Raw genomic sequence first — 25839 nt, forward strand, 5'->3', positions numbered from 1 at the left:
CAGGCATCCGTGCTGCCCTGGTCCCCACAGGAGCAGGCAGACACAGTGGCTCCTCGGGAGAAGGGAGTGCTCTCAGGTGTCCCCGGGAGCTCAGTCCATCCTCCCATCAGGACTGGGGTTCTCTCCTGACCCCAGACCAGGATCCCCTGCTCTGTGGGGGCTGCTCACATGCTGGGGGTCGGAGGCTGCCTGCTCCCCAGGCCCCTACCAGCTCAGCCTGTCTCCTCCTAACACCAGTTATTTCACGACAGGACGTCCGCTCTGCACGCTGAAGGGCAGGATGGTTCTGAGCGGGGCCCTGTGCTTCCGGTGAGTATCTGAGCCTCGGGGTTGGCCGTGTCCTGGGGGACACGCAGGTGCCTGCTGTCCAGCCTTTTCCTGGAGGGATGGGCCTGGCCCAGCAGAGCTGGGACTCTGGAGATGGGCAAGCTGGAAACCCCCCTTCCCTGACTGAGTGTCATTGTCCTGATGTTCCAGAATGAAGGATGCGGCATTGAAGGTGCTTTATCTGCAGGGTAACCAGCTGCTGGCCGGTGGGGTGCATGGAGGGAAGGCCGTGAAAGGTGGGTGGCCACAGACCCTTCTTCCCTAGGGCTCAGCTCTGAGGGGAGGGGCTGGGAGGGCTTAGAACGGCCTTGCAAGATCCAGGCCTTACACAGTAGCCAGGGCGTCCTGAAGCCTGGCTGCCCCCAAGGACAAAAAGAGTGCCACCTCCCTGCAACGCCAGACATGTGCCCCAGTGCCACCGGGCACTACTGTGCAAAGGTGGGACTGTTTTCCAAGATGAATGCTTTGTCCTGCCCTCACAGCTGGACTTAGGCCACAAATCCTTTCCCTGGGAGCCAGTGCTGGGAGGACCAGGCGGGCTCCCTGGGCCTTCATTCCCGTAGGGGGTGGGTTTCTGTCCCTTTGCCCTGGGTCCCCTCTGTGCCAGGGGACCCCTGGTCACTCAGAGTGGCAGGACCCTGAGAGCTGGTGGCACCCCTGGCCTGGTGCTTACTCATTCTGTGCCACACACTGCGAGTGGCAGGCCCTTCTCTCTGCAACAGCCCTCACCTGCCCGCCTGGGACACACTCCCTGGGCCTGGGACCAGGCAGACTCTCTGCGAGGCTGTGTGTGTGCACGCACATGTAAATCTGAGTGCTTGTGTGCACATGTGTGTGCATGTGGGAGGAATGGCACAGAGGACTGAGACCCTCTCCTGTTCTTGGGAATCTCACTGGGGGTAGAAAGATGTCCAAGTCACTGAGGAGAGGCTGAGTGTGGAAGGGCATTAAAGGGGGAGGTCAGATGTCCTGTGAGGGCTGGTGGAAGCTTGAGGATTTGATCGTGGGCAAGAGGGTGGGCGCGGGGGTGGGAGGTGGTACAATGTGCTGTGTGCCTTGATGTCTTCGGGCCAGCTGGCAGGCGAGCACCTTTCCCCACAGGACAGCTTCTGAGCCTGGGGGCAGCACACCTCACAGAGACCTGCTCCCCAAAGTCCACGACGGGGGAGGGGAAGTGGGAGGGAAGGTAGGCAAGGCCTCTGCATCTGGCTTCCTTCCTCTAGGCGAGGAGATCAGTGTTGTCCCCAATCGGTTTCTGGACGACAGCCTTTCTCCAGTCATCCTGGGCGTCCAGGGAGGGAGCCAGTGCCTGTCGTGTGGGACGGGGCAGGAACCGACTCTGAAACTAGAGGTGAGTCCTGTGGGCTCCACTGAGCAGCCAATGCTGGACCCCTGGGGCCGGGCTCCTGAGTGCCTCTCCCATGGGGTTCTGTTATTGCCCTGTGTCCCAAGCCCTCGTCCCAGCCCTCCTGGCTGCTCTACTCACACCCCTCGCCTGCCGTGCCCTCTGCCTGCAGCCAGTGGACATTATGGAGCTCTACCGCAGCCCCAAGGATTCCAGGGGTTTCACCTTCTTCAGGAGGGACACGGGACTCACCTCCAGGTTCGAGTCGGCTGCCTTCCCGGGCTGGTTCCTCTGCACGGTGCCCGAAGCGGACCAGCCTCTCAGGCTCAGCCAGCTCCCGGGGGATGCCAGCTGGGACCACCCCATCATGGACTTCTACTTCCAGCAAAGTGACTAGGGCAACCCACCTCCCAGGACCCTGGGGCAGAGCCCGCAGGGGTGAGTGGAGGAGGAGGAGGCCCAGGCGACCATGCTCCTCTGTTCTCAGGCCCCCACTTGACTGACTCGGCACATGGCCACTCTCCCTTCTCCTAGTTCCTAGTTTGGGTAAATCCTTCTAGATTTGGCTCTTAGTTCAGTTTCTTTCCCTGCTGGGTGGCGCTCCTGGTGTGGAACCTTGCAAAAATAACACAAGGTAAAAAAGGGGAGTGGTGGGAATCCTCATGCTTCATGGTACCTTGCCCAGTGCCCCTGAACCCACAGGCCAGCCCCGTCCCAACTTGAGCCTATTAGGACCACCAGCTGCCCACATGGGGTCCCATCACCACCCGTGTGCAGGGTCAAAGGTTAGGGACCCAAGGCCCAGTTCCTTCCCCTTCCCTTAATTCAGCTGCCATCATATGTGCCTTTTCCATCCCCACCATCATGCTCTCACCATGGGCACAGTAGGTGGTGGTGCCCAAGGGCATGGCTCTAGCTCAGAAGACCAAGGATGGGCAGGCAGTCATTCCTTTTGAAACCTAAGGTACAATTAAAATCCAAGATGCTGGTGTCTATTCACATGGAGATGCTCGCAACACATTAAGCAAGAAGAGCAAGTTACACAGTGGCATATCTTATAATTCCATTTTAATTAAAAATACATATTTAATTAAAAATATAGGGAAAATGTCTTCAAGAGTTTACTTCAATTTTAGCAATGTCAGGCTGCTGGTATTAAGGTGACTTTCTTGTTGTTGTTCTTTTTATTTATTTGTATATCCTAATTGTTCTACACTGAAGATGGATTACCTGTGTCATGATCAGAAGAATTAATTTCGAGGTGAGCAGAGCAGACATCATTTCTAGTTGTCCTCGGCTCCCACTTCCCGGGAGTGAGATCGGGTGGTTGCCTTCTGCTGCTTTGGTTTCACATGGACATGCTTGCGACACATTAAGCGAGAAGAGCAAGTTACACAGTGGCATATATTATAATTCCATTTTAATTAAAAATACATATTTAATTAAAAATATAGGAAAGTCTTCAAGAGTTTACTTCAATTTTAGCAATGTCAGGCTGCTGGTATTAAGGTGACTTTCTTGTTGTTGTTCTTTTTATTTATTTGTATATCCTAATTGTTCTACACTGAAGATGGATTACCTGTGTCATGATCAGAAGAATTAATTTCGAGGTGAGCAGAGCAGACATCATTTCTAGTTGTCCTCGGCTCCCACTTCCCGGGAGTGAGATCGGGTGGTTGCCTTCTGCTGCTTTGGTTGGCAGCAGCGAGAGTCAGATCTCAGCAGGCTGGGAAGGAGGGCCTGGTGGGTGCCTGTGGCTGGAGTCTCCTGGGGAGGGAACCAACAGAGAGAACACCCTGCACTTTGACCGGGAGTGGCCACGGTCCCTGAGATTTCAGGGTGTGGGATTCAGCCTCCCAGGGTCTCCAGTGCTGGTTGAGTATGTCCCTCTAAATTCGTGTCCTTCTGGGAACCTCAGACTGTGCCCTTATTTGGAGATAGGGCCTTTGCAGGTGCAATTGGTTGAGGCCATGCCTGCTGTCCTGGTAAGAACAGGAGGCCCAGGGAAGAAGGCCGTGTGGAGACTGAGGCAGAGACTGGAGTTGAGCTACAATAAGGCAGGAGCGCCATGGCCGAGGCACCCACCAGGAAGAGGCATTGTCTTGCCAGTCTCCCCAGCTGAGAGAGAGCGCTTCCCTGGTGTTTTAAGCCACCAAGTCTGTGGTAATTGGTCACAGCAGCCCTGGAGAATGAACGGTCCAGTCTCCTGGGGTCCACACACTGCGTCCCCTCCCACATTGCACCAGCCCTCTCTGTGACCAGTAGAATATGGCAGAAGGCACGTGGTGCCACTTCTGAAACTCCCACCGCTTCTACGTTGGTCTCTCTCATTTCCTTGTTCCCTTGAGCTGGGGAAGCAGCTGCGTGTTGTAAGCAGCCAATAGAGACCCGAGTGGTGAAAAATGAAGCCTCTTGCCAAGAGCTACGTGGAGCATGGAAATGGCCCCTCCAGCCCTGGTCAGGCAGCCATGACGCTGCTGACTGCAACCTGGGAGGATAGTGACACAGCCAAGCTTCTGTAGGCACCCCCTCCTCCAAGACCATGCAAGAAGATAAATACCTGGTGCTTTAAGTGACTAAGTTTTGGGGGTCACTTGTCAGGCAGCAATAGATGACCAATACACAGGGAAGAGAAGTAAATGCATTTATTTTACTGTGATTGCGATTTTCTCCAATATTTTCATTTTCCTTCTCAAAGTGAATGTTGGCCCCTTTACTTCCTTAAACGTTCTATTTAAAAGTTGATCATATTAAATTTGCCAAATATTCTGTTTCTGCAAGTTTTAGTTCTTCCTTGACTACCTTTGTACCTCCAGCCATGTGTGCCAGGACTGTGACCCCAGTGTTCCCACCTAAACCCTGGGGATGAGAGCAGAGGCCAGGGAGGGGTTCAAATCTGAGCCAGGTGTTGCACCTGCTCCTCACCTGTTCGACCAGCATGGTTTCACTGAGGACTAACAAGGGGTGACCAGACCAGAGGGTCTGCCTCCTAGACCTTCAGCCACAGCCTCCCAGGCCTCAGTGCTGAGAACATGGCTCCAGGCACCAGGCTATTTCTGTAGATCCAGTTCACACTCTGTGCCCACAGGCCCAGCCATGGTCCCTAACTGTCACCTCTTCTGAGGAGCTTTTGCTGAATTGAGATCCCTGGTCATCTGCTCTGACATTGTCTTACGTGTACCTCTATGTGACCTCCCCCTCATTGTAGTAAGCTGACTTGGGGTCTCTGGTCCCTAATTTGACCTCAAAGCCAAGGTTGCATCAGCTTGTTTCCAAGTACCTTGCATAATCTTTGGCAATTGGAATCCAGTGAGTGGGATGTGGAAGCCATTTCTTACTCTGGAACATTCTCTTTCCTCCTCCATCTAAATTTCAGCTGCTCCACCCTCAGGGAGCAGCTGAAATTCCTTCATTCCTGAAGCTTCTCCAGCCTGAAGTGGCTCTTCACCATTTGTAGGATGATAAAACTCAAAAGGGATTTAGCAGGGATGAGCATGTAGCAGGGGAATTGCAACCACCCCACCATTCTTTTGACATTCTTTCTGTAAATGCTGACTCTAGTATGTTGCTTGTAGATAAACAGCATGTTTGTATAAGAATCCTAGTAACTAACTTTAGAAGATACAGACTCCAATCTTCAGTTATCCCTGACCTTCAACTGTAAAACCAGGATGACGTGAAACCAGGATGATGCAAAACCAGGATGATGCGAAACCAGGATGATGCACACCAGACCATCACTTGACCAAGATCCTTATTGGAATGGACTGTACTGATCTGCATGTAGAGGACTTTTCAACACCATCTCCTTGATCTCTTTGTTCTCCTTTCCCTCTCCCTCCTTATACAAATGCTGCCTGCCCTGAGAAGTTGGGATGGGCTATGGACAAGAGTCCCCCATCTTCTCAGGTGACAAGCACTTGAATAAACCTCTTTCCTTTTACACCAGCATCTGTCTCACGACTTTGGCTTTTGTGGCACCAAATAGCCAAACCTTGGTTTTGGTTACAAGCTGACATGTTGATTGAAAAGGAAAGAATGTAAAATACTAAGTATATGAACCTGGCATAGAGGCCCTGGCATCATGACATTCAAATGAAACAGGTCTCATGGTTTTAGATTTCTTCCATCTCAGCACAAGCCCCCAGCCTTGGCCAGTGTTTACAGCGGTATATACCCATGACATATGTAGTCTGTGCCAGTTGTCATCACTGAGGACAATAGTGTGTCCTGAAGAGCAGAGAGGGTCCCAGACCATGTCTCAGGGAAGCAGCAGAGGTGCTGAGGGCTCATATCCTGAAGAAGCTGTACAGGAAGAGACCTCCTCAAGCACTCCAAGACCTGTCAGTAGGAGAACACACAAGCAGGACCAGTGAATGGATAGAGCTGTTTTGCCTGTGTGACTTGAAAATTTTAACCATAAGGACCACACACACTGTTAGGGTTTCTCCAAGAGGTTGTGACGTCTCTGGCCCTGGAGGTATTGAAGTAAAACCTGCTTAGCTTATTACTCAGGGATGCTGTAGCACCCATTATGTCATGTCTAAGACCCTTAAAATTATATAAATTTGGTTTCTCACTCAAGGAAACTGTTTATTTGTATTGTCTCCAACACAATATGCCCTTGGCCCACAGATTGGAGTCTGGTCTTCTTAATTGTCTTTTCAAGTGTTTATGACTTAGCTCCCCAGCTGGACTATAAAGTTACTTAACAGGGACCATGTAATGAATGTCTGTCAGATAGCAGTGTGAATTCACTGATTGCCTGGAATCATACCCCATGCTTTGGCCCTTTACACAGAGGGGCAAGAGATTGAGAGAGTGGGTCAAGAATGACTGCTGGCCTTAGAAAACAGAAATCTGTTCCTGTTCCTGCCATCTTCTCTTATGTCTCATTCTGCAGGTATCTGTCTCATTCTGCAGGTATCTGGGTATTAGACTGACCTCTCCCACTTCTCCCCAAGCCCTGCATGGAACTTTGCAAATGTCCTGAGATGAAGAAGTACAATAAGGCATTGGTCCCCAGAGAACACTACACCTAAGTTTTCTGCACCTTGTGAGTGGATAGCTATCCAGCCATCAGAGGTCATTCTTCCCTTAGGCCCCTTGGATTCACTCCTCTTGCCTCTGCCACCTTTAAGCCTGGAATGGAGCCCATGGGTACCAAAGGGAAGGCAATGTGAGGACATCTGACCCCAGCATTGTTTATCTAGTGGCCCAAACCACCAATAACAGTGTCAATGACAGTAGCTATGAGCAGGGGCCCAGCGCTGGGCTTCTGCAAACAAACATTCATTAATACCCCCACCTTCTCATTACCCATACTTGCTGTAGACATTGTGAAATCCCCAGGTTCTTCTTCCCCATCCTGGAGCCAATTTTAAAGATGCTGAAGGCCCAACCCACCAGATCAGACAGTATAAACCCAGGCAGGTGCCCTGGAGAAGTCAGTTGGTGGTTCCAGGCACCGAGGATCTGCAGGTCAGTGGTGGGCAGGCAGTGTTCTCTCTATTTTCTTCTCCCTTCTATCAACATCCCCAATCTGGCCCCTTCCTTAACTGCTCCTGGCAACTCTCTGGATGATAAGATGTTCTATCCACAGAACACCATGGGATGCTGGGTAAGTCCCAGGGCATATAGAAGGAATTGGAGGAGAAACTATAGGTTAAGTTGAATCAAGATAATGTTATTATTTAGAACTATAGACTTTAGAATGTAATGCCAGAGGAGTTTTCTAGGCCAGTGGTGTTCAGTAGTGCTTGGTGAGGTTTGGGCTCTTCAGAGATACCCCAGTGCCTACTTTAGTGCTCAAGGGCAATGCTCGCATGTTCTGGTGTCTTCATCACACTTTGACTCAGCAAAAGCAAGCCCCCTTTACCCATTTTACTTTCAAGTTTCTGTGTAAAAATTCAGTGTAAAACTTAGTTTTTAAAAGTACTGCCTGGGCCAGCCTCTCATTCCAATGATAGTAAGTTGGAGGCCCAGGATAAAGGGGACTACCCAAGGTTGAATACGAATGAGTAACAGCACTAGGTCTTGAGCCCACCTTGCCATTTAAATTCACTGCATGGTTCTGTGTCCTGCCCATGAGCACCATTTGTGTCAGAAGGAGGTTGGAGGGAGCTATAAGCCATGCTTTATGGCTGCAAGATCGTGTTAATTTTTATAAGGGAAACAAATGTCTGTAGCTAGAACAATAAACAATATAGTGAAATTTAATAGGAGTGCAGAGTAGGGTGCGATGGTAAAGGAAAGATTTATTAAACTCTGAGTCACGGCATCATAGTTTGATCTGATTCTTAATAACCACATACTCTAACTTCATGATTTTATAGATGCTGAAACTGAGGGTTGCGGTTAAGTGAACTTGTATGACTTGTTACTCTGAGCTGCCAGTTAATTTGGCAGAACTAGACATTTAGCCTATAGATAATGATTCCATGTTCAGTGACCCTAATGCCATAGGTCAGGGGTCCTCAAACTATGGCCCGCGGGGCCACATGCAAATGCAAATATTTAGTTTTTTTACTTCAAAATAAGATATGTGCAGTGTGCATAGGAATTTTTTCATAGTTTTTTTTTTAAACTATAGTCCGGCCCTCCAATGGTCTGAGGGACAGTGAACTGGCCCCCTGTTTAAAAGTTTGAGGACCCCTGCCATAGGTCATAGTGGACGGCAGTGAGGAGGAATGACTTTTGAGGCAGGGGAAGCAAAGACAGCCCTGAGTGTGCCCATTGGGAGGTAGGAAGAAGTCATATGCCTGGAGGGATGGCTCAGTGTCCACGGAGAAGTGAGACATGCTCATACAAGTAGATCTGGGCCAGAGGGTGGTGAAAGGGCAGCCACTGTGGATTGCAGAGCTGGGTGGGGATGTGTGAGAGCAGTACTTAGAAGATGAGTCCATGTTGGTCTGGATTGAAGGTAGAAAAACCAGGAATACAGGCAAGGTCTAATGGCTGTTAAGAAAACAAGGTTACATTTTAAAAGAATAATCTATCAGGACTTGTTGATAAATCAAACATAGAGTCAGGAGATATGGGCGAAATGGTCAATGACCCTCAGGTTTTTGAATCTCACTATTTGGAGGAAGATTGTGTAGGTGGGAGAAATGAAACTGGGAGGGAGAATGGGCTGGGGATGGGTGGGCAGGAGATGATCAATTTGACCTTAGAGATATTTGGTTGGGTGTAATGGCAAGATGTCCAGAAGGGGGTGTCCTGTAGCTGCTGGAGATAAACTGGGGTGTTCCATCTGGACTTGGGGGTGTAGACTAACATGATCATTGCAGTTATGGAAATGGGTGAATTGAAACTCTCTGGGAAATGAAAGAGAAGTGCTTAGGACTTTGATGTGTGGTTTCCAGTATTAGGGACACTCCCGAAGGAAGGGAGAATCTACAATGTCTGAGAAGAGGACACGGAGAGATGTGAAGGGAGGTAGTCAACACCAAGGGTCCCAAGGGGCAGTGGCCAACTATCAGAGGATTCAGAAAGAGTCTATATTTGGTGCCACAGGAGCTAATGTGGGTCTTAGAGAAACATATTCACGTGTAGGAGACCGAGGAGAAGATAGGATAGGGATGGTGTGCAAATAGCTTGGAGGATGTCTGGGGCTATTTGGTGCTGGTATGTGACCCAGGACAGGAGAACTGATGAGCTCTGTGACAGCCAGAGATGGTGTTCAGGGAGGGGTACAGGACAAAGTCCAGTGAAAGGCCACTTGGGGGCAAAAGAGAAGGAAAGGCTCTGAGGATGGAGTGTGTGGCACACTGGGAGGGACCGAGGCCTCTGGGGTCCCTGATGGACTAGCCACGGACTTCTCCATCCTCCTCACTGCATCACAGTGTAGCCAGGACTCAGGCAGGGGCTGATGTGGGAGCCCGTAGGGGAGACACTGGGATTTGGGGCTATGCCTGGCCTGGGGGCTTCTGGGGCTCCAGGGGATTCAGCTGCCCTGAATTTCTGCGGGTTCTTTGAGCTGATACTGACTGTGGGAATCTTGCTGGTCCAGCTTCACACAGGGCCCTCCACTGGGTCTGCCCCAGTCAGACCATGGCACAGCTACCTGGATGTGTATACTTCTGCTGCCATAACCAAAGAATCCCCCAGAGTTTGGCTGAGAGAGACACAGCATCAGGTGGGCTTCGTCGAGGCCATGCTGCTGTGGGCCTCTCTAGGCTGGGGGATCATCCGGTGCTTTGCTACTCAAAGTGTGGCCCAGGGACCAGCAGCATTGTCCCTTGGTTGTGAGTTTGAAATGCAGAGTCTTAGGTCCCACCCCAGACTGAGGGAATTAGAATCTGCTTTTAGCAATAGCTGCAAATGAATTACATGTTCACCAGAGAGAGAACTGAGCTAGCCTAGCGGTCCAAGCCTGGCTGATCACTGGGATCACGCCAAGCTCAGGAAAGACTCATCAAGAGCCCCCAGGTGACTCAATGGGCAGGCACTTTTGGGAGCCAGTGACTTTATCTGAACACCTCACTTAAAAAAATTAAAACTGCTTTAGCTGGTTTGGCTCAGTGAATAGAGCATTGGACTGAAGGGTCCCAGGTTAGATTCTGGTCAAGGGCACGTACCTCAGTTGCAGGCTCAATCCCTGGACCCAGGTTGAGGTTCAACCAATCAATGTTTCTGTCTCTCTCTCTGTCTCTCCCCTTCCCTTCCACTCCCTCTAAAAATATCAATGAAAAAATATCCTAGGGTGAGGATTAAAAAAAAATTTAAAACTTACTTTATATTAAAACTAAAATTTATATTTATATAGAAAGAATGTTAACATCTTAAAAAAATAAAAACCACTCATGATCCTGCTACCTCAGGTCAGTGCTATAGTGATGTGGGCTCCTTTGCTTCTGTGTTTTTGAATGCCTGTGGATTTCAGTGGAATCATAACCTATGCATTATTTATATCCTGCACTTTTCACTTGGTATATTTGGAACATTTTTATGTAATAAAATCTCCTACAATATCATGTTTAATGTACACATACTTTTCTTATTTACTAGATTGCCATAATTTTTAAACCAATGGCCTATTATTGAACACTAGAGGCCTGGTGCATGAAATTCGTGCACAGGAGGGAGGTAAGAGCGGTTAGGGGGATGGGGCCTAAACCAGCAGTTGGACATCCCTCTCGCAATCTGGGACTGCTGGCTCCTAACTGCTCCCCTGCTGGCCTGATCGCCCCTATCTGCCTCCGCCTCAGCCCCTGCCACCTTGGCTTTGTCCAGAAGGAAGTTAGATGTCCAGTCAACCTGGTCTAATTAGCATATTATCCTTTTTTAGTATAGATTTAGAGTATTTCTAACTTCCTGCTATTGTGAAAAGTGATGTAGTGAGATCTTTGTGATTGCATGTTTGGGCAATCTCTTATGTTTCATTAGAATAAGGGCAATGGATGAACTTACCAAGCACGAAGACTTCTTTAATACTTTGATCACATCACCAGTATCACCCAGAATTGCAGTCCTGCCCAGTGCCCTGTTATCCTTTACTCCCACCAACCCTCACTCTGACTGCAAAGCCCAGAGACAGGAAATGGGCTGTCCAACGGACTGAGGCAGATCCAGCACTAAAGCTATCTCGGCCCCACCTCCTTCTAACATGCAGGCCTAGGAGCTCGGTGCTGCTGAGGTGGCTGAGCCCACCATCAGCATCAACCTGTCCTCTCATCTGCGTCCACGTGCTCTCAGTGCCTCCCTCTCCCTCTCTGAGCCCTGCTCCTTTCTACTGCCTTTCTTCTCCCACCCCCTGTATTTTCTGCTCTCTTACCTTATTTCTTCCCTTTTCCCTTCTTGGTGAGAATCTTACCTGCTCAGTACACCCCAGCCCTAGCCATCCTTGCATTTTGCTTTTCTGGGCTATTTTCCAACTCTTACCACACTCAGGCCCTGATTTGCTCTGGTTCTTTTCAAGCTAGATTCCAGACCAGCCCTTTGGAAGGTCACGTTAGGGCAAAGCTCTGGGGCAGATAACCTGGCTGAAAGGAGAGGCTTTGTGGCCTGGTGTTTATATGGGGACACTGGCTTCAGTTTTGATCACTCATCCTCAAAAACACAAGTGTCTCTACCTCGAGCCTGTCCTGTTTCCACATGGTGTCGTTGTGGGAGCTCGTCAGGGATTGGATGGTCTCTCGTCCACAGTCTGGGCAAGGCGACCAGTCCCTCGGAACCAGCTGTCTCACTCTGCAGAGCGGGGTCCCCACCTCCTGCTCAGTGGGGGAGGGCGGCTGTGGTGACTATGCCCCTGGGAAGTGGGGCGAGGTTCCAGGGAGCCCATCCTCAAGCTGTGAGGCTCCAGCCCTCTCCCCCCCCTCCCCCCAGGCTCAGCCGTGGGAAGTGCTCCTGGAGAAACCATTTGGGGAGCGTATTCTCTGATTTCGCAGGGCTGGCACCAGGGCACGTTCTCAAGCTCACACCCCAGCCAGCTCGACCTGTTCCCAGGTGCCCAAATGAGAGGGGCCAGCGCTGCCTGGAGTGTACAGGGCTAGGGAGACCTTGGTGGACTCGGGGGGCCAGTTACGGAACAGCGGCCTGGTGGGACCTTCCACCCTGTGACTGGGGATTTGGGGCGCAAGGGGTGTCTGCCCCCAGCTCCACTGCCTCCTCTGACAGCCCTTCTCTCTTTTCCCTCAACAAGGACCAGTCACCTGGGATTGCAGGAATGTGCTCCCTCCCCATGGCAAGATACTACATGTAAGTCCTCCCTTTCTTCGTCAGGAGCCTGGGGATGATGCGGGAGAGGAAAGAGGCCGAAGCAGAAGGGCAAGCCTCCTTCTTACCCTAGAAACCTCAAATGCCCTGTAATTAAGCGTGATCACCACCCCGATAGCAATAGTCTCTTTCCTGAGCATCTGCAAGATGCCAGCCATGTACTGCCTTGTCTCCATCCTAAGAAATCGATGAGGGGTTGTTACTAAGCCCATTTTATTGATCGAGAAACAGGCTCAGAAGTTAAACAAATTCCCGGATGTCACCCAAAGCCAGGGCCCAGACTGCACACTCTCTGTGCTGCTCCATCCTCCCTCTGAAAGCTCAGGGACCATTCTGCGTCTCAGTGACAACACCGCTCTATGCTGGCCTCCGTGGCCTCACTCCTAACCTGGGTTTCTGTGTCTTGCTTGCATTTTATCTTGTTCGACATTTGTGTGTTTACTTACAGTTTACTCTTTACTGTCCATGACTTTTTATGTAAATTACCTCCGGCCCTTAGGGAAGGTGATGGGATGTAATGAATAAAATACACTGGCTGCTGGGGTGCCTGTCCTCCGCTCCTGCATGGCCATCCTGTCCCGACATGGGCCAGTCGGAGCCCCAGGAAGTCACGGCATGGCTGGAAGGCAAGACACATGCACAAAACATGCAAATGACAAGACAGGTGCCTACCTTGGGGTATCTGGCTTGGGTTCAGGTCTCCAAATAGACTCTTGCTGGCAGGCGCATTGCATACTGCCTTGGAGGACCAGTTGGCAAGCCCAGGCTCCTCAGATGCTTATTTTTTATTGTGTAAGTGAACTTGCTTTAAACACAGTCATTAGCTAAGGGTGTTGTGATGAGCTGTTATTGAGAAAGGAAGCTCTCCTGGAGGCAGCGGCGTTGGCCCCGAGCCTCTGCCCTGGAAAGTAAGGAGGCTGCTCGGGCCTGAGAATGCCTGACAAACGTCTCTGAAACCAGCCAGGCGACTGAGCTAATGGCCACACGGCTTTGAGGTTGCACACGCTCGTTCAGTACAGTTTCTCAGCCCCAGGCACAGTCACCCGCCCCCAGCATCGCCACCACGGCCAAGCCCAGTGGCTGTCATCAGGCCGCTCCAGCTTTCTGCCGACCTCCTTACTTGGCCCCCGTAACATGGGTGCCCCAGAGTTCACCTGCTCGGTACAGGGGACCTTATTTACCATCACATAGAAAATTATTTCCCCAATTTATGGATTTCCTTCTATTAAAGAGTGTTTAAATATTTGAAAAGCAAATCACACTTCAATATACACTCAATTGATTCCTTCAATAAGAGAATAAACATCTGTGAAAAACTGGGGCAGGCCCAGAAAACCCAGGAGAAGATTCACTGTATCCCAGAGCCATCGCAGCCTCCTGAAGAGATTTCTCCAGAAGGCAGGGGAAAAGGGCTACATCGTCCAGAAACTTCTCTACCCCACCGTGAGATGGCACCCGCTCCCCTCAATGCCCTGAAGGCCTGACAGAGCCCAAGCCTTGTAAAGGGAGGAGGTGCAGCCTCTTACGAGATCCAGAAGGCCTTTCTGTCTTAAGATGACCTAGTCCTTATCTGCCCCTTCTCACCTGTAGGAGGAGAAAAACCCCAGATACTTAGTATGTAATCAGATTGTAGGGTTGGGGCTCAGCGGTGCCATCAGCATTGCCATCTGTTCCAGAATTAAGGATGCCGACCAGAAGGCTCTGTACATAAGAGGCGACCAGCTCCTGGTGGGAGACCCTGATGCGGACAACTGCTGTGCAGGTGAGCCCTGAGCCTCCGCTGCTGGGACCCGCCCAGGCTCCATCTGCCACATGCTCTCCCCTGCCCTCCTGCCTCTGGGGACAGTGAGAAGAGACAGGGAACAACTGAGACCCCTCCTAGTAAGAAGGCACGACCCTGAAGGTGTCCCAGTTCATCTTGCTGGGCCCTGGCCCAGTTCCTGCCCAAACGAGGCTCGTCCAGAGCTTGTGATGTGGGTCCCCTCATGCCCTGGCTCTCTCCTCTCTTCCTTCCCAGAGAAGATCTGCATACTTCCCAACAGAGGCCTGGACCGCACCCAACTTCCCATCTTCCTGGGGATCCAGGGAGGCAGGCGCTGCCTGGCCTGTGTGGAGACAGGGGAGGGGCCTGCCCTGAAGCTGGAGGTGAGACGTGTCCTGTTCTAGGGGACCCTGCAGAGCCGCCTGTCCTCCAGGGCACTCTGGCATCTCTGCTCCCACCTGTGGGTGCCTTGCCAGGTCCACATGTCCCTCTCCTGCAGGTTTCTGCCATCTCCCTCTGCACCCAGGGCCAAGACCCTTGCCCCCCATAGCCCTCAGGAGGCCGTTCCCAGTAAAGACCCTCCCTGCCCAGTCCCTCCCTGGCTAAGCCCTGCGGCCTCCAGGGCTGACAGCCTCCTCCGCAGCCTCACCCTGCAACCGGCTGTTTTCTCCCCCAGGATGTGAGCATCGAGGACCTGTACAAGGGCGGCGAGCAGGCCACACGCTTCACCTTCTTCCAGAGAAGCCTGGGCTCCGCCTTCAGGCTCGAGGCTGCAGCCTGGCCGGGCTGGTTTCTCTGTGGCCCGGCTGAGCCCCAGCAGCCGGTTCGACTGGCTGAGGAGACTGAACCCTCCGCCCGCACTGAGTTCTACTTTGAACAGAGTCGGTAGGGAGGCAGCAGGCAGAGGTCCAGCTTGCGGCCCCCAAAGCAGGCTCATCTGCTCGGGGCCGGTGGTAGGCAGAGCGACGCCCTTCAGCAATGTCACCTCCTGACCCCCAGCACCTGGGAATATGTTACCTTACAAGGCAAAGGGACTCGGAGTAAGTTAAAGGTCTTGAGATGGGGAGACCATCCTGGATTATGGGGCGGAGGGGGGATGGGCAATGTCTCACGGGGTCCTCATAAGAGGGAGGCAGGAGGGCAAGAGTCAGAGAGAGATGGGAAGATGCGGTGCTGCTAACTTTAAAGATGGAAAGGGGCTGTGGCAGGCGTGCAGGTGGTCCAGAAGCTGGACGAGGCAAGGGAACGATTCTCCCCTAAAACCTCCAGAAGGAGACAGCCCTGCGACTACATGATTTCAATCCCATGACGCCATTTCCGGCACCTGCCATCCAGAGCTGCGAAATATTAAATGTGTGCTGTTTTCAGCACCACGTGTATGGTGGTTTGTTACAGCAGCCGCAGGAAACTGATACAGGGCCTCAGGCCCCGGTGCTGTGTCCAATGCCAGGGGAACCTTGAGGAGTCCCCAGAAGGCTGGTCACAGCTGCTCCTCTAGTCCCTCTGCTCCAGAGCTTCCAGAACAGCCAAGACGCTCCAGGAAGAACCCAGCTGTCCTCCTCTGTTCACAGACAACGCCTTGGGCTGCTAACGGTTTCAGCTTTAGTTCAAGTCTTACAACTTTCCTATGTATCAGTCATTCAACTGATGATCAGTACCTTTACTCGTCTGCTGGTTCTGATGAGTGAGGTGCAAGGAGGGGCAGCGAGGGACGGGCAGTGGGTTTCTACTGGACGGGATCAGTTTAAGGTCCCAGTGGAACCAATATGTTGAGGTGACTTGTTAGAGCTGGGATACAGGCTGGAGCGTTTGCAGCCAGAACTGACACTCATCCTCAGAGCTCGGTCTCTCTCCACTCATAGAGGATGTGTGGTAGGGCGCCGGCCAGCCAGAGCCCAGGGAGCCGGTCTCAGAGCGGGTGGGCTGCTGGCACCATTCCTCTCTCGTAAAATCGCCCCACATCTGTGCAACAGGTGCCGTGGGCCAAGGAGTTTCAGAGCACTATGATTTCACCCAGAGCGACCCACAGGGGGCGCTCCTGACCTCCTTCTGACAGGCGAGGAGCCTGTACCGAGAGAGTGAAATAACGCGCTGCACGTGGTGGAGCATCTGATGCCAATGGCCGTCCACAGTGTATTCCACTCTGATTCCAGGAGCTGGGGTAGAATGGGGAACAGAGCCAAGGTCCTTGGAGCTGATAATTGAGTGTGAGAAACACTAAACAAGCAAACAAACAAACAAGCAAGGGCAACTGACCTGATAGAGGGTGGTAACAGTGAGGTGGACAGGGAGGTGACTCTGACTTTTTTGAGGAGGTGACACATGACCTGAGACTGAGGGACAGGAAGGAGTGGGCGAGGAGTGATCCCAGGGAGGAGGAGCCAACGCAGAGGCCCTGGGACCCAGGGGGCGTGGTGTTCATTTAGCAGCAGAAGGCCAGGGGGCTGCAGCATGGAGAGCAATGCAGAGGGTCAGGAGGTGAGCAAGACCACAGGGCTGATCAGAGGGCCTCGAAGGCAGAGTAAGAGCTTTGGTTAATTTTCAGATGCAAAGGGAAGCCAGAGGATAGTCATGCCGGGCTCCATGGCTCTGACCCGTCTAGGTTCTTCCCTTGCCTCTCCATGGCCTGGTGTTTCTGGTTGGGACTACCCTGTGCCTTTTGAGGGCTTGTTCTGTTTAAGTTTGGTTCACCAGTGCCCAGAGCAGCTGCTGGTACAGCGGGAGGTGCTGAGCAAATGCAAAATCTCCAACAACTTGGTAGATGATCACTTGGTTCCTGTCGGGTCAGCCTGAGGAGCTGGGGCAGCAAGGGGACGGCGCCGCTGCAGCTGGAGCTGGAGCTGGAGCTGGTGGCGGGGCAGGCAGGCTTCGCGAGGGCAGGGCCTTTAACCTGCGCCTCTGAGAAAATGGACTTTTCCCAACAGGGAGTGTGGGGAGGGGCACTGCAGGCAGAGAGAACGACTCAGGGAGGTGATGATGGAGCGCCCACCCAGTGCGCGGAGTCACCTGTGGGCTGGGGTCCAGGGCTTGTGGCTGAGGAGACAGGTGGGGCCTGACTGTGAGTCCCTTGGAGGGAGGTTAGACTTCATGTAGGAGGCCTGGAGGAGTCATCCCAGGATTTCAAGTCAGACCTGGGTCTTAAGCCTGGGCCCTGGAGGTCCACACCAAACCCACCTGCTGCTGCCCCTTCAGCTCAGCTCGGTTTCCTGCTCTCCCCTCCGCACCTACAGGCCTTCTGCTGGGCACTGCCCTGGGGTCAGTGTGGCACTCTGGCTTGACCCATCTCTGGCCTCAGTCCCTCATCTCCCTCACTCATGGTAACTCACCTGACCCAACCTGAGCAGAGCCCACGCATGGCAGGGAACGTGGCATGCCTGGTGGCTGTGGGCACAGCCCAGAAGAGAAGGGTCAGCCAAGTGAATTGGATCAAGTTCTCTACTCACGTGAAACACCATTTGTGCACCTGATGTATGCCGGTCTGTGTTCGTGCTCAGGAGAGCGAGAGGCTCCGTGAGAGTTAGAAGACACAGTGCCAACGGGAGCCTGCAGGGCTCTGGGGAAACAATGGAGGCTGTGGTCCTGGGGGTTTCAGAGGGAGACCTGAAGTGCCTTCTGACAGGTGCCGTTCAGAGATGCCACCTCCCGAGCTGTCCCTTAAACGCCTTCTCCTCCCCGGTGACCACACCAGAGGCTTCATCCCACAACCAGCAACTCAGCACTATCCTCATGGACATTCCCGGGAGCGGCTCACTGTGGGTCTTACCCACTATTCACATCTCAGAGTGAACCGGAGGGTCAGAGCCGAGACAGTAAGCTAGTGCTTAGAGCGCATGGTGACCGCTCCTGAGGTTCTGGGAGGCGTGAGCGGGCAGGATGGTCCCGGCAGAGGAGACGTCCCAAAACAGGCCTGAAGGAGGTGCTGTGTGTGGCTGTGTGTGTGTTAGTGCACACAGGTATGTGTGTACATGTGTGTATGGTGTGTGTGTGTGTGTGTGTGTGTGTATGTGTGAACTTACCTGTGTGCATGTGTACTGTGTGTATGCATGAGTGTCTGGGTGTGTGTATGTGCTGTGTGTGTGCATGAGTGTCTGGGTGTGGGTATATGTGTTCATGAACTTGTGTCCACCTGTGTGCACATGAACTGTGTGTGTGCATGAGTGTCTGGTGTGTGTGTATGTATTGTGGGTTCCGCACATGGGCAGGGTCAGAGCCGAGACAGTAAGCTAGTGCTTAGAGCGCATGGTGACCGCTCCTGAGGTTCTGGGAGGCGTGAGCAGGGCAGGATGGTCCCGGCAGAGGAGACGGCCCAAAACAGGCCTGAAGGAGGTGCTGTGTGGCTGTGTGTGTGTTAGTGCACGCAGGTATGTGTGCACATGTGTGTATGGTGTGTGTGTGTGTGTATGCATGAACTTACCTGTGTGCATGTGTACTGTGTGTATGCATGAGTGTCTGGGTGTGTGTATGTGCTGTGTGTGTGCATGAGTGTCTGGGTGTGGGTATATGTGTTCATGAACTTGTGTCCACCTGTGTGCACATGAACTGTGTGTGTGCATGAGTGTCTGGTGTGTGTGTATGTATTGTGGGTTCCGCACATGGGCAGTGGTTGATACATAAAAGCCCATGTTTTTATTCCAGGAAGCTCTGCAGCAATGTCATACAGAGGGTGATGTGTTCAGGGTCTCCTGTAACCGGGTGTCACTCCAACATTCCCTTTGAGCACATTTTTATCTCATGGTGATCCCTCCCGTACTGCAGGCCCTACAAACAACTGCTCAAAACGTTGGCCACTAAGCCCCACTGTCTGCACAACTCAGGGCAGCTCCCCCCGGGTCCACACTCAGATTTAGGGAGGAAAAGTGAAAGTGAGAAAGAAAACTTAATGGGACCCAACATTTCCTGGGTGCCATTCTGCTAAAACATACAACCATTTCCGAAATGAACGTGACAGAAATGAACGAAATGAGCACCAACAGAGAAGTTTGTCTTGGTCAGAAGCACTGGTGTTTGAGTTACTTGAGCTCACTTCCTGTTGGGTTTCACATTTGTGTAACTAAATAAAGGGTTTGCTAGTATTTGACCAAAACAGAGTCTATTTACCCCCAAGCAAATTCCAGTCTCTGCCCCTAAAAGACTATTCTGAGGCCAGGAACCTGCAGCTCCGCTTTCAGTCTGCAGGTGGAGACAAAGATCAACTTCTGCGGCATTTTGGGGAGCAATTTCGATGAAATCCTCCGTATTTAGTGTCAAGGGGGGTCAGCCCCGTGCCCCATATCTCCACCTCACTCACAGTAGCCGCATCTATCTCAGACGCTGTGCAGATCCGAATCCCACGACAACTCCCTTCCCACAGCAGCAGATTCCTGGCAACCCCTCACAGGAGGAACAGACCTCCGAGCCCGGGAGGGAAGAGAAATGTCAGCACACTCTCTTACGTTCCTGCCTGTATTGGAGGAGCCAACCTGCCTGACCCCTCCTCCTGTGACCCTGAGTCTGCAGTGCGTCCCCTCAGTGAGCCCTCCCACCCTTGTCCCCTCCAACGCGTTTGGGACATGGGTCCAGGGCCTGTGATAGCAGGTGAGGCAAGGAGGCTGCAGCCCCGAGTCTCAGCCAGGCTCTGCACTGGAACTCTCCCACGACGTTTTCTGGAGCTCCAGAGAGCAGTGCTGGTCACATGACCCATGTGCTCGGAGGACCGCAGACTCGGTTTCTCCTAATCAAGTCCTTCCCACACTCACGCCAGGGAACAGGGTTCCAGGGAATGCTCCTGGGTTAATGGGGAAAATGGGTCATTGTGGTGCTTAATTTTATGCAGCAACTTGACGGCTAAGTGATGCCCAGGTGGCTGCCAGACACTGTCTCTAGGTGTGTCTGTCAGGGTGTCTCTGGAAAAGCTTACACTTGAATCAGTGACTGAGTGAAGCAGACACATTTCCAGTGTGGGTGGGCACCATCCAATCCACCAAGGGCCCCAGCAGAACAAAAAGCCAGAGAAAGAGTGAGGTTGGTCTCTTTTCTTGAGCTGGGATGTCCATCTTTTCCCGTCCTCAGACTTCAAAGCCCCTGGTTCCAGGGCGTTCAGACTCAGACTGAGTTCTACCACTGCTTTCCCGGCCCTTCCGCTTTCAGACAGCAGACTGTGCGACTTCTGGCTTCCATAACCTTGTAACAGTGAGCAACTTCTTATACTCTATCTATCCATCATCTATCTATCTATCTACTACCTACTTACCTACCTACCTACCTATCTATATTAGCGCGCACGCACACACGCACACACACACACACACCTGTTGCTGATTCTTGGGGGGACCCTCATACCTGTTTACTTTGCTTCAGCCACACCAGGCTCCTAACTTTTCCCCAGAGATTGCAGGCATGGTGCTACCCAAGGCCTTTACATAAGCCTTCTGTCTGGAAGTCTCACTTCCTCCATAAGGCTGCTCTAACCACTTAACATATCCCACACCCCCCTCTCCGAGTCTCTGCACCCCTGGGTGCCCTATGGCACGATCACGTGCTAACACACTCTGACCGCAGTGTGCGCTGAACTCCACCTCCTCCAGGTCAGCCGATGGCAATGAAAGCCCAGTCAGTGTATGTGACGCTGGGATGCCTGTTTCCATGACACAAAGGGAATCACTAAAACAGGAAGCTGACAATCAAAACATAACCATCCCACAAAAAGCATGTGCTGCAAATGTGACCAGCGTGTCACCCCTGCTGGGCCTGTTAGTCACCGAAGATCATGGAACATCACCCTCATTCATAGGCTGCTCATCAGCGTTACCTCCCCACACCCTGAAGGGGCGCAGGGGTCAACGCATGGAAAACCAGGGGCACCAATTCTTGGAATCCCTGGAGCAGACTCCAGGAGGGCTTCGCTGGGGCTGGCTGGTGGGCAGCAGGGGCACGGCGTGGGTGACGTGACCTCTGTCTTGTTCTGGAGGTTGGGTGTCTCTCTACGGTGTTGACCTTGTTGCGGGGGCACTGCCCAGGCTGGCCAGTCACTAAACCAAAGGGATGGGAGCTCTAAAGGGACCCTGAGGAGAGAACACAGGGTGGCAAAACCCCCCGCTCACACAGACTCTGCCAGCAGAGAGGGCGCTGGTCTTTTATCAGCATCCCATTCATGGCACTGAGCTGGGCACTATGAGGGGCAGACTGGGTGCTCACAAGTGAGCCCAGCACTGCCAGGATCCATGTGTGAACGTGCAGGTCCCACTGCCTGGTTCTGGGGCTGCCACATCTCGATTCGGACTTGAATATGTATTATGGCAACATATGACAGGCAGCTGGCAACAAGGGCCCTGTGCTAACAAGCCAGTATGTCTAATGACTTTCTAGCCGATGACAATAAAATTAGGAGCGGAAGCCTTTTGTGACTCACTCCCAGGGGCCACAGGTGGCTGGAGCAAAGCGAACAAGGAAAGGGGGCGAGGGAGAGACGTGGCTCCGAGGAAGATTCGGGCATGTTAGGGGCCTGGTCCTTAGCAGGAGGGCAACGTGTGGACCCTGGGTGATTTCAAGCAGGGAAGTGACAGGTCCAATAAGCCTCCTACCAGCGGCGCCGGCTGCTGCCCGGAGAAGTCATGTCAGCACGGCCTCTGGTGGCTCCCTGCTCCCGGTCTGCTCGCCTCCAGCGCAGATGGAACCGAGTGTCTAGTGGCCGCTGAAGGGGAGCTGGGAGAGGCGAGTGGACACAAGGCACAGGACGAAGATAGAGTTGGCAGATTTGGGTGATTATGTGCAGAATGGGGTTGACGACCAGTGTTGGAGTTATCAGCATTGGGCTTGTGGGGTAGATGAAATGGGGAGACCGAGTTGTTTGAAAGAGCAGATGGCCCAGGACGGAGAGGTATTTGAGAGTTGGGCAGAGGATGCCGGGCCTTCAGTGGAGGCTGAAAGGCAGGGCCGTAGAGGGACAACCAGCAGACGTGGAGTGTGGACGTCTAGGGAGGCAAGGGCTTCAAAGTGAGTCAGCGTGCGGACACCGCAGTGCCAGTCAGGCCAAGTTCAGAGTGTCCGTGGGATCCAGGAGCTGAGAGGCCCTGGAGCACTTCCAGGAGAGCGGCTGGGCCAGATGAAGGGTGTTCAGGAGTGACTGGAAGGTGAGGACATGGAACACTGAGTGCAGATCATTTTCCAATAAATTTGGTTGTAAGGTTGGAGGAGAGACATGGGTGTAGCTAGAGGGAGACACAAGGCTAGGGAAGAATTTTTCAACACGTAACAGGTTTAAACATGTGTAAAGTTGATGGGAAGGAGGCAGCGGAGGGCAGGTTGGAATAAAGGGGGGATGCAATAGGGGTCCAAGGTTAAGTGCATGGGCTGTGGAGAAAAGTTACCTGAGCTTAAATTTCCACTCTGACATTTCTTATCTGAGTAAATAGAATGAAATAGACACACTCTAGTTACCTTTAGAATTCTAGCTGGTTTGGCTCAGTGGATAGAGTGTCAGCCTGCGGACTGAAGGGTACTGGGTTTATTCTGGTCAAGGGCACATGTCTGGGTTGTGGGCTTGATACCCAGTGTGGGGAGTGCAGGAGGCAACCAGTCAATGGTTCCCTCTCATCACTGATGTTTCTCTCCCTCTCTCCCCCTTCCTCTCTGAAATCAATTAATACTAATATATATATTTAAAAATTAGCCCAGCCAGCGTGGCTCAGTGGCTGAGCATCAACAGACTTATGAACCAGGAGGTCATGGTTCCATCATTGATGTTTCTATCTCTCTCTCCTTCTCCCTTCCTCTTTGAAATCAATAATAATTAATAATACTAAAGAATTCTAGATGTAGCAGAGTCTTAAGCTTTTGTCTTTCCATGATGCACCTGGGGAAAAAGAGCCAATGGCCTTCTTTAGACTTAGTGCCAGTACCATGTAAGGATATGAAAATGCTGGCTCAGCATTATTTCCAAGGAAACGGTTTCTTTCATCTGTTATTGTGAAGTAAACCATCCTGAAACCTCTCGGCTTTAAAAAGAAGACTATATTCTGTTTGTGAGTCTGCAGTTGACCGGGGCTCGGTGGGGTCACCTCGTCTCTTAGCCATTGGTGTCTCACAGGCCTGCAGGTGACACTGGCTCTGCGCTGGGACCTCAGGGGGCTATCGGTCCCAACACCGTCGCTCGTTCTCTCCAGGAGGCTGGGCTTCCCCGCAGCGCAGGGGCTGGCTTCCCAGAGTGCACGTCTGCAGGGAGCGAGCCAGTGGGATTTTGATGACCTGACTTGGGAAGTGATTCAGCATCGCCTTCTCCTCACTCCATTCATTAGAAGCGCATCACTAATTCAGTCACCTTCAAAAGGGGTGAAATCAGACTCCACCTCTCAGTGAGAAAGCCTCAAAGAATGTGTGGGCTTGTTTTAAAACCACAATAGCAACATATTGCCAATGTAGACAAAAAAATTACAATGACAGGCTTTCTCCGGGTGTTCTCCTGAAGCCGTCAGTGTTCTATGACTTTCTTGTTTAAACAATACTTGCAAGGGCATGTTTATTTTATCTAAGAGCAGAAAAGCTGGTGATAGAAATAAATATCCATACAGGTTTTCATAAGGCACAAGGGGAAAAAACGATAGTCTTGTGGCCGTTCTCAATTTATTGCTTCTCAAAGCGTCTGTGTGAACTGGTGTCTGATCCAGTGTGTGAGGCAGGCCCCTATCTCTCCCGCTGGAGCGGAGAGGGGAGGGAACGGCTCCTGCATCGCCGAGACTGTCTGTCCCTCGTTATGAAGACTAGCACGACAGGCAATGGCATTCCTATGATAAGCAAACGGCTGGCCTTTACACGTAATGTTGCCCGCAGGAATGGGAAGAGGATAAAATCACATTTTATCGCAGGGGAGAGGGTAAGGCACATAGAGTGTACTTCTCCCACTGGGTGTAAACTTGGGCCAGTGGAGGGGATGTGCTGACAGCTATCATCACATCACAGCTTTATGGGGAGGACAGAGAAAGCCGAAGCTGGCAGAGCCCTGAGCGGGGTCCAGGCACAAAGGATGCTCACTAAGAACTGAGAATGACCCAGGACGTGTGAACCTCGAAGAGGCTAAACAAGATGGGACCTTGGATAAGAGTGTGCTACTGCTTCTGTTGGGTGAGAGGGAAGAAGGAAAAGGTTTAGGAGGTTTCAGTGTGGGTTGATGGGGACTTGAGGATGTCTCCTTCTACTAGTTACGTTATTTTGCTGTAAGTGAGGGGAGAGGGGAGGGGACAGGAGACCGAACAAAGTTGGGAACATTTGAAATATTTTCTATGAAGATGGGACAGCCAGCAAATCAAAGATACATGGAAGGGCCCAGCCGGTGTGGCTCAGTGGTTGAGCATCAACCTATGAACCAAGGGGTCATAGTTGGATTCCTGGTCAGGGCACATGCCTTGGTTTCGGACTCCATACCCAGTGTGGGGTGTGCAGGAGGCATTGATGTTTCTATCTCTCTCTCCCTCTCCCTTCCTCTCTGAAATCAATAAAAATATATTTTTAAAAAAGATACATGAAAGGTTTGCTAAGCAATATCAAGGCTGGGTAGGACATTGGGAGAGCGGAGGGGCCAGGCAGTGGAATATTGACAAAAGGATGGCCCAAGTGAGGGGATGGAAGGAAGTGAGACAGCAGGAGATGGTAGAGCAAAGTTGACTAAGTCAAAGGACTGGGTCCCTGGTGGTGCAGGACACAGCCACATGGGGAAATGCAGAAAGAGTGAGGAATGGAGGGAGGGAGGAGGGAGGGGAGATGGGCTGTTATGATCAGAGGGTAGGATTTTGAACTTTTAGAAAATGTTTCTTTCAATTCTTACCCGAGGATATATTTATTATTGAATTTTTTTTGAGAGAGAGAGAGATACATCCATGTGAGAGAGAAACATGGATCATTTGCCTCCAGCACGTGCCCCAACCTCCTGACCGGGGATGGAACCCGCAACCTGGGTATGTTCCCTGACCTGGACTCAAACCTGCCACCTTTTGGTGTATGGGATGCTCCAACCAACTGAGCCACACGGGCTAGGCTAGGATTTTTAACTTTTTAGAGCAAAAGAAGTTCTGAGTGATGACAAAGCACATGGTGTGGCTGTGGGAGTGGATAGAAAAAAGCTGGTAGGAGTGGAAGTCCCTGGAGGTGAGAAAGACAAGCAACTGAGAGGTCCTTCGGGGTTTAGGACAAAGAGGAAGCCATGGTTCCAGGTACCAAATATTCATTCCTGGAGGGGGCGACAGGAGGCCGGGAGGTGAAAGCTTCAAAGAGAGGTGTAAGTGTCAAAGGGCCGGGCCTCTGTTGGTTTGTTTTAATGGGCTGTTCATTTTTATGGGGTCATAGTCTGATGCCAGGGGGCAGGTGACCCAGTGTTTGTCCCAGCTTCCTGTCCTGAAACGTCTGGGCGGGAGGTCTTTGTCCCTGAGGAAGCTGCAGGGAAAACATGTCCCCAGAGGAGGGCCTGGAGTCAGCCAGGGCAAGAACCCAAGAATCGGGGGGCGGGGGTGGGGGGAATTTAGGAAAGGGAATGGAAAGATAGATTCATTCATTTACAAAATAACCATTGTGCACTGCTGTGTGTATGATGCTGTTTTGGGCTTTGGGTATATCCTATCTAATAATAGACAAACATGGTAATTGACCGTACCTTCACTACGCTTCCCATTGGCTAATCAGGGCAATATGCAAATTAACTGCCAACAAAGATGGCGGTTAATTT

General features: G+C 51.9%; 2 protein-coding genes and 1 pseudogene across 2 annotated transcripts; all 3 read left to right on the forward strand.

The window, feature by feature from the left end:
• The first annotated feature begins 209 nt into the window (after window positions 1-209).
• IL36RN (interleukin 36 receptor antagonist) lies at window positions 210-2176 on the forward strand. Its single transcript, XM_005859420.2, has 4 exons — window positions 210-309; window positions 478-563; window positions 1551-1678; window positions 1845-2176. The coding sequence occupies exons 1-4, from the start codon at window positions 281-283 to the stop codon at window positions 2067-2069; spliced, it is 468 nt and encodes a 155-aa protein (XP_005859482.1). The 5' UTR covers window positions 210-280; the 3' UTR covers window positions 2070-2176.
• A 10144-nt stretch (window positions 2177-12320) lies between these two features.
• Window positions 12321-15047, forward strand: IL1F10 (interleukin 1 family, member 10 (theta)). The gene is made up of 4 exons (XM_014534177.1): window positions 12321-12370; window positions 14065-14150; window positions 14406-14533; window positions 14827-15047. The coding sequence occupies exons 1-4, from the start codon at window positions 12339-12341 to the stop codon at window positions 15037-15039; spliced, it is 459 nt and encodes a 152-aa protein (XP_014389663.1). The 5' UTR covers window positions 12321-12338; the 3' UTR covers window positions 15040-15047.
• A 9678-nt stretch (window positions 15048-24725) lies between these two features.
• The window catches only part of LOC102250482, a 2613-nt pseudogene continuing 1499 nt past the window's right edge, over window positions 24726-25839 (forward strand).

The sequence above is a fragment of the Myotis brandtii genome, unplaced genomic scaffold, assembly GCF_000412655.1.
Source record: "Myotis brandtii unplaced genomic scaffold, ASM41265v1 scaffold1259, whole genome shotgun sequence".
In the NCBI taxonomy this organism is placed as follows: Eukaryota; Metazoa; Chordata; class Mammalia; order Chiroptera; family Vespertilionidae; genus Myotis; species Myotis brandtii.

What these genes read in the sequence shown, in the direction of transcription:
- IL36RN (XM_005859420.2), top strand. Translation starts at nt 281, where the DNA reads ATGGTTCTGAGCGGGGCCCTGTGCTTCCG. An exon ending in AGCGGGGCCCTGTGCTTCCG is followed by an intron (nt 310 to 477) that starts GTGAGTATCTGA and finishes CTGATGTTCCAG; the next exon opens with AATGAAGGATGCGGCATTGA. An exon ending in AACCGACTCTGAAACTAGAG is followed by an intron (nt 1,679 to 1,844) that starts GTGAGTCCTGTG and finishes CTCTGCCTGCAG; the next exon opens with CCAGTGGACATTATGGAGCT.
- IL1F10 (XM_014534177.1), top strand. Translation starts at nt 12,339, where the DNA reads ATGTGCTCCCTCCCCATGGCAAGATACTACAT. An exon ending in CCCATGGCAAGATACTACAT is followed by an intron (nt 12,371 to 14,064) that starts GTAAGTCCTCCC and finishes CATCTGTTCCAG; the next exon opens with AATTAAGGATGCCGACCAGA. An exon ending in GGCCTGCCCTGAAGCTGGAG is followed by an intron (nt 14,534 to 14,826) that starts GTGAGACGTGTC and finishes TTTCTCCCCCAG; the next exon opens with GATGTGAGCATCGAGGACCT.